Source organism: Drosophila takahashii, chromosome 2L (assembly GCF_030179915.1).
Source record: "Drosophila takahashii strain IR98-3 E-12201 chromosome 2L, DtakHiC1v2, whole genome shotgun sequence".
Taxonomy (NCBI): Eukaryota; Metazoa; Arthropoda; class Insecta; order Diptera; family Drosophilidae; genus Drosophila; species Drosophila takahashii.
Window position 1 is genome coordinate 15,669,571 of NC_091678.1, and position 14,792 is coordinate 15,684,362.

The 14,792-nt window shown below is 39.8% G+C and overlaps 1 protein-coding gene across 6 annotated transcripts in view; it reads left to right on the plus strand.

The window, feature by feature from the left end:
- Window positions 1-14,792, plus strand: part of RapGAP1 (Rap GTPase activating protein 1) — a 98,033-nt gene that overhangs the window by 62,128 nt on the left and 21,113 nt on the right. Inside the window, exon 1 of one of the 6 annotated variants that reach the window (XM_070219460.1) lies at window positions 237-1,485. The exons of the other annotated variants lie outside the window; for them this stretch is intronic. Within the exon in view, the coding sequence (XP_070075561.1) occupies window positions 1,300-1,485 (186 nt within the window). The 5' untranslated portion in view covers window positions 237-1,299. Of the gene's footprint in view, window positions 1-236; window positions 1,486-14,792 lie in introns of those variants that run through there. 6 annotated transcript variants of the gene reach the window in all.

Genomic DNA, 14,792 nt, shown 5'->3' on the forward strand with positions numbered 1-14,792 from the left:
ACATATCACATTGTGATAAAAAATGAATCACATTAAAAAATTCACTTTATATTAAAGGAACTGTCTAAAATATTTAATAAATATAATTTTATATATTGTATCCAAAAACGGTCATTTTCGTGAGGGGAAGAAATGGCAAATTTTGATCTGCTCCTGCCCCACTGTGCGTTGGCAGAGCACGGCGGCAGAGGCTGCGGCATCGACAGCGGCAGCGAACAACATTGGATATTTTTCAGTTGCCGTTTTTCCGTTGCCGCAACCAGACGTTTGAGCCGGTTTGAATTCAAAAATCTTGCTCTCCCCTCGCGCTCGTGTTTTTTGTTCGTTACGAATTCAAAACAAAAACAACTACCGAGGAGCACACGCATTTTGAGTTATTTTTAAAAGAAGAAGCGGCAGATTCTGCTCTTTTTTCTCGGTTTCTCCATGTTGGAACCGAAATAAAACGCAACAACAAACGAAAACCGATTTTGTGAGTGCAATAAACCAAACTGCAGCGGTGTAAATATGCGTGTTTCGGTGTGTGTTTGTGCGGTGCATCTACGAAAATAACACACGCATCAAAAATCTTACTATCTATATATAAATATATACTCTCATCATATATGCATGAGCCGATCCGAGTGAAATTGTTTGCTTAGAAATTGGTTGGCCGAAAATTTGAAAGCCCCCAATATTTGCATATAAGCCGCAGTTTGACAGTCACCCAACGAGAGCGCAAAAAAACCTGTCAAACGGGTTAAAAAACTCGTAAAAAAAGAGATATTCATAAAAAAATCGTTGTTTTTGGTGTGAGCAAAACACCCGAAAGCAAAAAAAGTGGGTAAAAATTATAGCAATTACCACAGAATATATCTTTAGACCGGGAGAACGCCCAATAAAGAAAAACCCTTCAAGAGCTACGAATAATGCAGTTCTAAGCCGAGTTTGTGAAGTAACGAAGCAGCAACTACAATTGCAGCATCAAGGAAAATAGTAATTTGATCTAAGCACGCCCACTATAGGAAAATACACCCTAGAAGAGCCTAACTAAAAAAAATCAGCAGTGGAAAAAAATAATAAATGGTTTAGCGAAGGCTTTACGATCACTTGAAAAAAATATCTTTTAGTGGAAGAAATAATGTATTTTGGCAAGTAAGACCAGCCAAGTAAAGCAACTTCAAAGGAGTGAAAATAAATTTTGGCTTAGAAGATTGGATTAAGCTGCAACCAGCAACAGCAACTGCAGCAGCAGCAGCAACAACAACAGTGGCATTTTACAGCGAAGGCGCCGAAAGACGTTGGGTGCGTCAGGCAGTCATGGGGGTATTGAGATGGCGCGATTCCCCCGGATCGCGTATATCGGGCTCAATCGGCAGCAGCAGCAGCAGCAACACCAACAACAATCATCACCACAACAGCAATAGCAACAACAACGCTCATCAGCAACAACACAACAACAACCACCACATTAACAACAATACCAACAACAACAACAATCGCGAGGTATGTGTGGGTTGCTACTATATCTCTTACCCGATCCCATTTCCAATTTCAATTCCAATTCCGATTCTGTTTTGACAACAACAACAAGAGCACGGCATTACGTTTGGGATACATTTCCATTAATTAAATGCAATTTGGGCGTTTGATGTAATTGATGTTGCTCGATGGTGTGTGCGTTGTCCATTGTTGTTTGTCTCCTTTTGGCTTTGTTTTGCGGTTAGTCACAAACACGTTGTTGCACTTTTTGAGAGCAATTGCAGAGTGTGGGTGTCAAAATTGCAGCTGGATTGGAAATTTTGACAGCAATTGCAGAGTGGGTGTGAATTCCATATTAAATTATAATATTTGGAAGAATTTTGTATTTGTTTTCGGGTTATATTTGCTGATTATATCAGCTTGAGAATAGCAATCTAACCTTAACAGTTGCCCTTGTGTACATAAGCCTAGAATTGCTAATTATTTTTATACACATAACATCACGGAAAATATATATCTCGCTTTGATTTCTGTATCTTATATATATGAAGGTTAAATTTAAAAATTACTGGAGTGATAAATAATAAATACATTTTAATATACAATTCATTCTTAACAAAGCCATATTTTTAGAGCAAAACCAACTAAGCATTGCTTCATTATTACACTCAGTGATCTTTATATACAGTTTGTGAGCCACTGGCCGCCACATCTTCCCCGTTTTTAATACCCCTTTTTTAATACCCCTGATAATGGCTCTTGAAACTGCGCCATGAAACCATTGTGGGCTCTGTCCCCCGGATCGTTCTTGATGCCTTATCAACCGCCACCGAAAATGGCTCGCATTAATACCAAAAAAATGAATGAAAAACGCTCGTTTTATTTGTAATTTCCATAAAAATGTTACTCAGCGGCTTTTCACACATGACTTGTTCTCGGTTGTGTGCTTTTAAGTTGCTTAATTTAAATAAAGTCAGAGGCAACAACTCCATGAACGCCTCACTGATAACACACATGTTGAGTGATGCTCTGTAATTTTGATGTCGCAAGAGAGTGCCTACAAATTGTTAGTGGACTACCTAGAAAGTCAAGAATCTACGAAGGCAATTTGTTGGTCGATTGGAAAATCAACTAGAAAATGGAGGGAGAGAGACATAGACACAAAAGACAGCCAGAGTTGACACATTTCGAATAAATCACTCAACAGCCGCCGCCGCAGCGAAAGCGGATTCGAGTTTTTTGGTCCACAGAGTCTAGGGAACTCAAGTCATGATTATGATGACGATGATTGGGTTGTTGATTGTGATTGAGATAGAGATTGTGATTGCATTCATCATCATTATGCCCATTAGCCGCATTCTCCGCTCGAAGCTTTTACCTACGCACTTTTACTTCTACCCGAGCTTCTCTACCAGTCTCTCTCTGTCTGCAGCTGTAAATGTATCTAAAAGATACTTTTGGCCTGCACAACTTTCGCCAAACACACAGATAGATCGCACGCTCCAGTTGGGGTTTTTAGCCTCGTTCTCCATTCGAATTCCCCAATTCCCAAAATTGTTATCGCCACCTTGTACATTTCTTTGTCTCTTGCTATTTTATCCGCATTTAATTCATTTTATTTGCGGCTGCTTGCTTGGGAATTTCTTGTACACTAAACAAAATGCAGCTTGATATCTATAGAGATACAACTTTTGATTTATACCCAATATTTTTATTTTAGTATCAAGTATAACAAGGCTAACTTATCTCTTAAATAATTTGTTGTTTTCTGTGCACATATATTTGTACAAAAAATTATCTTTGAGGCCCCATTCAGTCTGCCGATGATACAGATGATGAGGTTGAAAACAAAAAGCCACAAACTTTCGCTGCTTGCTTAGCAGATACTTTTGTATCTCCCTCGATTTCGATTTCGATTTCGTAAGCATACCACACATGTGCTATCCCTTTGTGTATCTGCCAGATACTTTCAATGCCTACATATCAGCTGGGGAAATTTCTCGCTGCGTTTGATGTCAAGGTTTCCCCGGCTAATTCTGAATAGGGCGAACCACTTGAAATGGTTAGAGAACCGCGTTCTTCTCCCACCCAAAACCTCCTGCTGTGTGTGCACTTCAAGATACCCGTACCCGTGGCCGTACAAAAAGACTCGGGACAGGACAGGGGGTGGAGAATTCTGAAACCGAGAACGAGTTGAAGAAACCGCCTCAAGGTCTCTCGGAAACGCTTTCGCTTTTTGTCGCCACTCGAAGACTGTCTGCCCTTAAATGGCCGGCATGTAACTAACGATCGGCGCAGAGGTGCAGGCGTCTCCTATACCTCGTAAATCCCCCTGGATCCCCTGGATCCCCTGTCAACCAAAACCCACCATATACCACTGAAATAATGCATATGGATTGCAGTTGAGCTGGAGGCGCGTGTCTTGCATAATGGCCGACGATTAATGGGTAAAAAAAGATACAGGAGAATACGACAGAGGGGAAGAGAACTGCTAATGAAAAGACTCCTTTTCTGTCTGACCGTTCATATATGTATATATCTCTTTTTCTTCATGATTCATGGCCTGTGGTTCTGCGTCATTTAGTCAATCGTTCAGTTAGTCAATTGTTAAAGCCACCGCTTAACTTCCTTCTGGGAACGACCAGCACCGGATATCCATTTTGCATTTTGCAAAGCGAAAAAAATAAAGCAAAATATGGAAAAAAAATAATTTATGTTTCTCTTTGACTTGACAATAATGATGACGTTGGGAGGAGAACGATGATGATGATTATGCCATGCCTCAGACTGATTAAAAGCAGACAACAATGCCCACACAAGAGGGAGAAAAGTAGGAAGAAGGCGGCGAAATCGAGTAGGGGAACTCCAGACACAGGAAAACCCACACGAGGCAGCGGCGAATGCTCTACAGCAGGAGAAAGAGAAACCGATAGGAGCAGGTAGTGCCTCAGATCCTATACAACAGATAAGTCTGCAACTGATAGATCAATGAAATGGTAAACAAACCCGAGAAAAGGAGAGAAAGTAGCTATCGACAGGGACTTCTGAGAATTTGTTTAGGGTAGATATCAGCAAAAGATCTTGTAATGGGAGGTAGGAAAGTAATACAAGAAAACAACAAACAGTTGGATATAATTAAAAAAAAAAACGTTCTACAAAGTGTGATAAATAGGAAAGAGATACGGTAATCTTATTTTATTGGTAGTATTTACTGAAATTTATAACAATACCTACTGTTTCAAAGATCTTTAGACCTTTACATTTTATAATAATGTACCATGGAATTTTCCCTTAAACCGTTGCCAGTACTTCATTAGCCTCCCCACACGTGTTTCTCCATTTTTATCGCCTGGTCTTCTGCAACACCACCCCCCTTATAACTTATAACCCATTCACATTGGCAACAATTGCTGGCTCTGTACATACAATGCCGTATATAGATCCCCCCATACATATGCATACACATATATCTAAGTAATGGCAACAAATGTGATGACAATGCGGCATTAAAAAGCATGAAAAACCTAGCCAACAATTGTTGTTTTGGTTTTTGTTGCTGCTGTTTATTGTGTAATGTTAAAAGTTGTGTTGACGACATTGACTTGCCAGCATTGTTTTTGTTTTTGTACCTGCTGCTGATGGCAGCGGTAAAAGCGACGAACAGAAAATGAATAAATAAAAATGAAAATATGAAATTGCGTTAAGGGGGCGAGACAATGGAAACAATTCTGTGTATTTGCGGTTACAGAAATGGAAGCTTTGGCCAAACATTGACACTAGCTTATTAGCTACCTTAACACAGTTTTCAGTGAGATATCTCCCTGCCCCCACCTCATTTCCACAATCTGTGTATATCTTTATCTTTTTTTTTATCGCTCGGAGAGAGATAAGATTTTAGAGGTCTTCGCCTGTCTTTATTTGCCTGCAATATAAGACTTTGTCTTTTTTTGGATTCACAAAATTAAACTGAAGATAAGGTCGCATATTATTTGTGTTTCTTTTCTTTAATGATTAAACAATTTTCGTGTTTGAACACGAAAACACTTTTTGGCAGCTGCTTGGTTTATTTTTCTTTTTTGAGGGCCATCACAGACACACTTCCCACCTTCTAAAAAAATGGAAGAAAAATCTTGACAAATTGAAAGCTGACAAAATTGCGACAGTCGATGTCAACTGTTGACAAATAAAGTGGTTATATGGCGAAATCGGTTCTAGTCGAGAGATATATCTGGGCCCACACCTTTTTACAGCTCGAAATTATGAAATGTTTTGCCCAAGAAATTCACTGAAAAGAATCTGTCGGTCTTTGTATCGCCATATCTTTTGTTTACCCACCCCAAGCAAAAGTAAAAGTTGTTTCACTTTTCATTATGCACGCTCATAAATAAGCCCAGAAATTCCGACTTAATATTCTGTTAATACTTTTATTATGTCGCCCAGATTTTCACTTTGTTTTCTATATATGCAAACTATTTCGATTCGATTTATGGATATATACACACAACCCACAGCGATTTTAATCGCTTTCGCTTTATTTGTTTCCCAGACTAAACAAAACAAATCGTTTCTATAGAAGCGGCTCAACTCAAACGAGAAACGATTTTTTAATGGCAAATTTGTGAAAATTACTCGCGCTCATTTCAATTTGTAATTAATGAAAAATAGTTGCCATTGTTGCTATTTTATTGCAATTAACTTTGGCAGCCATTGTACGTATGCTCGCTTTGGCCTCCGATCGGCGAACTTGGCGCCTTTTTTCTTGTTGTTTCTTGTTGGCGACGCACTGAAGTTGCCAAATGTTATTGACCCAAATTGAAAACGTATAAAAAAAGAGAATACTACGCGAGGCAGCCATTCGAAATAGAACCAAGCAAACAGAAACCGCTGAAAAACCAAACTGAAAAAAATACAAACAGTGGAGCTTGGCATAGTGGAGCAGACAGGCTAGATGGCTCGATTTATGGCCACATGGTATGGTCCATAGACTGGAGGCCATTTATATTGCCTGACATTCTGACACGACTCTGGCAGAGAGTGAAAAATGCAAGTGGAACTCAAATTATATGAGGGAGATCAATTCTAATGGCCAGTGGATGCGGTTTTTGTGGCTGAAAAATAGCCTTGATAAATAAATAAATTTCAATTGGGCTAAAACAGAAATAGAGTTAATTAGGAAAAATAAACTATTCTGGTTATTTATGCTTGAACCATTATTTAGTGGTAAAAATAATCACAGAAAATAATTTAAAAAACATTTCAAGCTAACAGAAATTCTTTCTGTTCGTTTTCATAGTTCAATAAACTTCACTAAGACAAATACTATACTTTAAAAGAAACCCCCTTACCAAACATGTAAATTACAACAGTTCATATCGACATTGCATGCGGACTATCTTATCTTATCGATTACTTCATTTGCCTGCCATTGAGGGGTAGTTGATTAGGTAAGGGGTACATTTATCTGAGGTACATACAGTATATCCGAACTTTCCCAACTCTATTCGAGGCACTGCTGTTTGCACTTCTCTTGTTCGCATTCGTTCATTTTACTTTTATTTATACGCATTCCCTGTCTTTCCGTTTATGGCAAGTATTTGCATATCTGTTATCTGACTCTAAGTTTTGTTTAAACATTGGCAAATTTAGCACATACCTCCCCCAGCAACTCCCCCCAGCACCTCTGTTGGCCCAAATTGCAGCAGCTGAGCCAACAGACGCCAGTAGGCTCGGATTTTCCAAAAGTGCGGGCTAAAACGAAACGAAATTCCTCAGCCCGAAGTGGAAACCTTGTCGCGTCTGTTTGTTGACAAACTAATTGCAACATTTTGCATTTTGAGATCGCTTTTAATTAGCTAGAGATAGAGATACAGATGCGAACGCCATCTGAGGTTGAGACCGAGGCTTGAGACTCCGAATGCGACTTGACTTTTACTATCAATTAACATAATTGGCGGCGCTTTGCTCCGTTCGTCGTCGTCTCCCGATTCGATTATTTGCACAATGTAATTTGTCATGATTAGATACATTTGGCTAACTGCAACTGTTTCGTTAATTGGCGGCGGCAGAGTCTAAAAAGCAATTTGGGTCAAACACACAAGCACACACATATTGGCCGAGGAATTTCAATTTTTAAAGCAACGGCGATTTGGCCGACGAGAACTCTGCAGAGAAATCTATTAGCCAACTGGCGGTCTTTGAACTCTCCACTCGTTCTCCTATTCCCCTGCATCTCTCTATATGAGCCGAAGATTTATGTATATCATAATCATCGCAGGCAAAGCTCCCAAAGGCAATGCAGGCTCAAGTTTCCCATTTCGTTGATACCTAATTTCGGTTGGGGTTACGTTGGGTTAGAAAATATTTAGTTGGCTAAAAAATAAAAAAATATTAATGATATAAAATGGTATAATATCAAGATAATAATAAATAAAGATAGTTTTATAGATTTATTTCATCTATTTATATCGTTTTACAACAAGAGGTATCCCATCTTCGTTGCTCCTTCCCAATCCACATTTTGTGGGCCATATTGCGCATACGCCACGTTCGCCGGGCCTAGATGGCAAAGCCGAGATATGCAGGCCCATGCTGCATTTGATGCCTGCCGTAAAGCCAAAGAAAAAAGGCGAGATGCTTATCCCCAACTGGCCGAGATGAGATGGCTGGAGAATCATTTTGCGGCTGTTGTCTTCTTTTTGCCACGCTTTGTTGTCTTTGTTTTGCCGGGAAGGCGAAGTGAAAAGTTGCCATAAGCAGCAGCATCGTTTGTTTGTTTGTCCGTTTGTTTGTATTCGATGCGTTGGTGACCCAGAAAAGCTTTCATACCAGCTGCTTACTGACAGCCCCCCGATTGCAACCACAGTGGATCGGGGAACAGCTGCAAGTGTTTTGCTCCAGGTCGCTTCATTTTACGGCCACTCCCCCCCACTTTGAATTCTGAGGGCCTGGCCTCTCGAATCTTCGTCTGTCGTCGCAGTTGAAATGCAAGTGGGAATCGGAATTGGTTCAGCATATGGTCATGACGTTTGCTGTACTTGGGCCAACTGATTTATGTGCTGAGCACGGAGGAAAAAGAAATGTGTCATTAGCAGTGTCGAGTTTCCAACTCGTGTTTGTTTGGCTTTATTTGCTACTAAATATTTAAATATTTCTTTAGATATATTATATTGTTTTGTTTTTCTCAGTGTCTAATTCCCAAACTAATACAAAGTAAACTTGTTAAATTCCAACTTTTTCCTTGCGCAATTTGCATTAACTTGCTCGATATTTCAGCTGTATGCCAACTCTAACACTTTACGCATGCCAAGTTATTAAATTATTCCTTTTATTACTTCACCATTTAAAAAGTAGATATGTGTTTGATGAAAAACTTGTGCCATTAAAAATTTACATGCCAGCTAAGTACAGGTTTCCCTTGCCTTTTTTTTGCCATCGCGTTAAACGAGTTTTATTTACAAACAATTTTTACTCGTAGTTGATTTCACAGTTCTCGTGTTAAACGAACAAGTTTATTTGGCTTTAGTTTGCTATTTGCCGTTCAAAACGAGCTGTTGACGGCGACCGCTTATGTAATCATAATCCCAGTGGCTGTCAAACTATAGACAGCTGAGATACGATTGAAAAAAAGCAACAACAACAAACAATGTGTGTAATTAGTACCTAAAGATCTTGGCAAAAATTAATATAGTCATTGATTTGTGTTGCCATTAGTCAGGATATAATTATAGAAATATGCCTTCATAAATCTTAATTAAGATTGGAGCTTTTTCGTTTAGTCTTTGCTTATAAATATAAGTTTCGTCACTGGAAATTTCTGATTAAAATCTGAGTTGAGTTTTAATGAAAATCTTCTAAAATTCTTTTCTCCGAGAAAATGACAAAGACACTTTCTTCGACCGACTTGAATCACTTTCAAATTCCACTTAATTGGTTCTCAGCTAAATTTCTTCTAATACAATTTTTCAGATTCGCTCCGGGAAATTTATCTCACTCTCTGTCTTGGCAATTATTTCAATTTGCCTGTCGACTTGCGCTCGCTGACTCGATTGCTTTCTATGACATTTGCAATTGCTGGAATTGCACTGCCAATTGGCTCGGATATTTTCTGAATCAATCACTCAGGCCCCTTCCTCTTTTTTATATAGTTTTTGCAGCAATTTCACTCTGGCCGGCAAAACTTTCATTTTAATTAGGAGCGAGGCGAAAAGCAAAACAAAATCAAAATCAATTTCAGTTAACTGGCCAAGAGATTGGATTGGAAACCGACCGCAGATTCAATTTTCAGAGGTCAATTAGCAAAGCTCTTGATGGACATGTGGCCAAGGGGCAGGGGAGGGGGGAAAAACCGGTTTCGGTTCAATTTTACAATTTTTATTCACTTACCATTTGAAAGGCGAAATGGAAAAATAAAAATGTATTTTTCTGCTGCTTTAGTTAGCATTGTGTTGCTCAACGAAAAGTAAAACGTGGCTAATTACGAGGCATTGCTGGCGTCATTGTTTGCCGCAATTTCGTGTGCAAGGTGTGTCTGTGCAGCAGTTTTGCGGACCCGTCACAATAACACTCGCAGAGTCACCCGATCGCAATTGAAACCACCCACCCGAATGGCCTTTGGCTGCACTAAGGTTTCAGCGGCAAAAAACACAGAAAAAAACATATTTTTTTTATTAAACAAGAAAAACATTTTTAGTTTCGAAAATGTAAAACAAAAATATTTTATTCTTATTTATTTGTATTATTTATTTCTTTTGAAAATCAAACTATAAACAAACAATAATAAAGAAAATATATTTTACTATTTTCTCCTAGTGCAATATATAAATTGCTAAGAAATCGAACTCTGGTTGATTTGCTTTGTAAATTGAAACCCTGATTATCCTTCATGCTCGGCCTGGCAGTCTAGACATTGTGTTTCTCTTAATTGATACAGGCATTCGTGAGTTGAGTCATTCGGAAAAGTATCAAAAAATGTATAAAATGAAAAGACCAAGAGCCGCGACTTGAGTCATCATGCCCAAGAACCAATAAATTTCCCGCCAATGTCCCATAAATTCCGAGCCAATACTATAGATTCAAACTATCTATTCAAATGCCAAGTTCTTTTGTATTTGACTAATTTCAATAAATCTTTTGTGATTTCTGCTGCTATTCCCATACGGACACACACACTCTTTGGTCTATTTTAATCAAAGCCAGCCAAGTTCAAATGTCAATGGCAAGTAAATTGAGTAAAATAACACAAAATCAACGTTTTGCTAATGGACAGGCAATTTTGCGTCGCACAAATACACAACGATACGAATGTATCTTTAATTGCCGCAAATTGCCTTTGAGCTGACTTTGCTTTGGATTTTTTCTCTCTTTTTTTGTACTTTTTCGTTCGGCAGTCAAGTCAATTTACATCCTGCGGAGGAGGACTCGTGTGGGCGCTGCTGTGGGCGTGGCAACTGCGCGTAGGTGGCACTAATTCAGTTTCCTGTCCCTGGCGCCTGCCACTTAATGACAGGCGTCTCGTCTCGTTGCCTCCCTCCCAAAAATAAATGTATTTCTGTAGCCTTTCCACGAATCCGAGGGTACCGAGGATTTATTCATTCTCCTACCTGAATTTCTCTGGGGTTTCGAGCCATATGCTGATGTCACGTTCGGGATCGCAATCCAAGCAGCCCTACGGTCACCTTTCGTAAATCCTCATTACACCATGTCACACGCTTTAATTTCTGACTTCTCTCACTCGTTTTTCTGTACTTTTTTGTTTAGTTAATTGTTTATGGTTGACTTTTTTTTTCTGTTTGGCTCGTAAAATGTATATTTTTCTGAAATGTTTATGGGGGACATCTGAACACCAGCGCCAGGTACGGCCATACAATTTTATTTACGATCGTTTGTATATATATTTTCAAGAATGTGAGGCTGGTCACGTCGCAGAGGCTTTGGCAAACAGTTTTGCAAATTAATGAGGCAGTTATGTTAAAGTCTAAATGTCTAAATATTTTACAGTTTAAAAAATACATAATTAAATGGATTTTAAAACAAAAAAACTTCTCAATTAAGAAAAATATATACTAACGTTATACATTTTTTGTTTTGATTTGAATAAGAAATGAATAAATAACACATTCCCTATCATTTGTTTACGTGCAGTCACTATTTTACGACTGTTGATTTAGAACTTCGTTTGAATGCATTTAACCCACAATATTATCAGTGCAATAATGACAGCAATGCCCCAGAAAATTTTCCACCTCACCCCTTGTGAATAAATATCAGTATTTCCGACATTAGATAGGCGATAAGCTGGGCCAAATTGCTTTTGTTCGTCTATTTGCATATGATAAAATTCGTTATTGATTTTTGTTTGCCGACAAAAAGGCAGACACACCTCCTGAAATTAGATTATTTTAGGGGGTAATAACCAAAACTAGTGTCACTTCATTTGACAAGATTATTAGCCGCAGACAGAAGAGAAAAATAAACAAAAAAAGACCCAAAACCGTAAAAGAATTATATGTTTTTGTTTGCTTTGCGGATTTTAGCTTAACAACTGCAGAACTAAAGGTCAAATGGGCTGTAAACATAAAACAAATGAGGTGGTCGTAAAAGCGAGAAAAATTCGCCTTGGGCTTGAAGAGCTTCCTGTGCAGATTGCGCAATTCCCTGAACCACACACAAAATGAAAACCAATCCTTAAATGGCCAACATCGCCAGGTGAAAGCCTTCGCTGCTTCCTTTTGCCCATTCTGTCAGCTGTCAAATGACATTTATTATAAAACATTTAAATGTCAGCTTCGATCGTTTTGTGGCCAATTGTTTTCGCTGTCGCTGCCTATAAATTTCCAGCAGCTGACGATGATGATGATTTGTGGCGGGGGAAATGCGGAGCTCCTTGGGCCTCAGCTCAAACGAGCCGTCAAATGGTCAGTCTTCTGTTTTGGTCTTTTTATCTTTGTTTTTCTCTTTATTTTTATTTGGCCCTGTCTTTGTCTCCTTTCATTTGGCTCAACAGATCGCCGGCCGAGCTGGCATGATGTCATATCGGATAGACAATAGTTGCCGGATCGGTTGCCAAGTCGGTTCTGTCCGGGGTTGAGCCCTAACGGAAATGTTAGGAGGAGCTCTTAAAATTAGTTTTATTTTAGAGGGAGGGGTAGGTATATCTCTACCTTTTAAATGATAAATATGGGTTTGTTTACGGTTGATTTATGGGTTATCCAGGTGAACATTTAAAAAGTTTTTAAGACAGACCTGCGTAATCTTTGGATAACATATTTTATACATAAAAATTTGTATTTTCCAACCTATAGAGCATCCAAAGTGGCTGTTAACTATCAACATTTATACTGTCTAGTCACTCTTGAATGTCTTTTGCTGTTTTTGGTCTCTTGACATGGCTAATTCTGGTTGTTGTCGCTGGTAGTTTTGCATTTGGGCGTTCCGACATATGCTTATTGTAATTTTCAACCGGCGCCTGTCCCAAAAGGGGGGTTACCAAAAGGGGTACGGTGTTCGGACTGCCCACCAACTCAACCCTTTTGCTGTTTTCCCGTTTTTGCCGGGGCTCTATGATGATTTAATATGTAGGCAACCCGCTTATGACATGGAAACACAGGCCACAAGCCGCAAAACGAGGCGAAACAAGAACTGTGTGAATGGAATGAATGGCTGGGGATGTGGATGTAGATGGTGGCTATATAACCAGGGGGGCTATATAGTGGTAAATGGGCGGCAACAGCAAAAAAGGTGCGCCTTTGGCAGCTCCAGGGAAAACGAGGCACTGGCGAATATTTTTCGTTGCCTGACTCGGCAGCGTTTTTTGGCCAAAGTTCAGAGCACTTACATGAAGGGGTGGAGGGACCAAGGAGGCTGACTCCTCCGGTTGGGTTGACTCATGGAAGTCACGTATGCCCAACAGAGAAAAAAAGCTGTGCTCGCATTTGGGACGCGGCATTCGGCGCTCTCAGCTCTTGGCACGCCATGTTTATTAATATTTAAATGCAACGAGCCATTCGCCATGCGAACAATTTCAGGCTTGAATGCGGTCCAAAGGGGCGTCCCAAAAAGGGGGCTCCAGGGGAACAGAGGTGCCATTTGCGTAATCCTTGGGCAATGCTCTAAATGCAATGCGGGGAACAAAACGGTATGGGTGCCTACACATGCTACATTTCTAATGAAGCATGTTGTCCAAGCACGAACATGTATGTCCCTATCTACTCCACTCCTCCACTCCCACTTTATCGCACATTTGGCACTGTTTGCAAATGATCATCATCATTTGTTCAAGGGGATTTTCAATGGTTTACTGGTAACTCGAGCTTGGGTTAGGTCATGGGTTGTTGGCTTAGGTCATTCCTTGGATTTGATACTGGTCCCAGGCGAAGAAATAAGTGGATTGTTTGGGTGAAATCGGTTTTCCTAAAAATATTTCTCATCAACTAGTATTTTTCGCTGTGCATTTCTCCTTGAAGCACCGTTTTCCCATCATTGCAATCATGGCTGCAGTTTATTTTCCCTAGTTCGTGGGCTTGGCCACCTCATTAGCTGCACTTCCTGAAGCCAGTTCCGTTGCGGTTGCTCCTCTGCTCTGTGGGCAGGTAAAGTAAGTGAAGCCTGTTAGCTGACCAGATCCGTTCCAGAACCCACTTTGTATCTCTATATATCCCCGTCCAACTTCGAGTCCTGCACACGCATCCCACATCCGTTGGCAATTTGTTTTGCTGTATTTTCCTGTGTTCCCTTGGATTTTCTGTATTTTCCCTTCCTTGGGTTTCTGGTGAGCCAAAGCCACTCGAGTTCGTCTGCAGTATCTTACACCCTCCACAGCTGTCTGCTTATTATTTTGGCTTCTCCCTCGGCTTTTGTGCAGGGTTTTTGTCGGCTGCACCTGCTCCTCTGCTCTCCTCTCCTCTTCACATGGCAATTGTTTCCCATGAAGTGTACTTCTGCGTACGCCTCCTCAGGTTTCCCTTCTTGTTTTCTTGTTTTTTTTTTTTCTTTTCTTGCCTGCGCAAGGATGTTTATCCTTTTTGCACTAGTTACCCAGCGACTTTGCCTCATTTGCATTACAAATCAGTGGCAGTTGAGCAAGTGAAAAATCCTTGCGGCGACCCAGTTTTCCTATCTATATGTATCTCCTTTTAACAGTGCCCGCCAGCAGTTTGCGTATCAAAGATTCATTTCGCATAAATCGCTAACCGCTTTTAACCTCGATTTTTTGACTCCATTCCCACGCTGTAATAAAAAACCTCTGTCCGGTGCATTTTGTTTGGGGTAGAAAAAGAACGGAAAAGTAAAAATGTTTACCAGAACCTGGAAAGGGGCGTTCCAGCTGCCCTTTT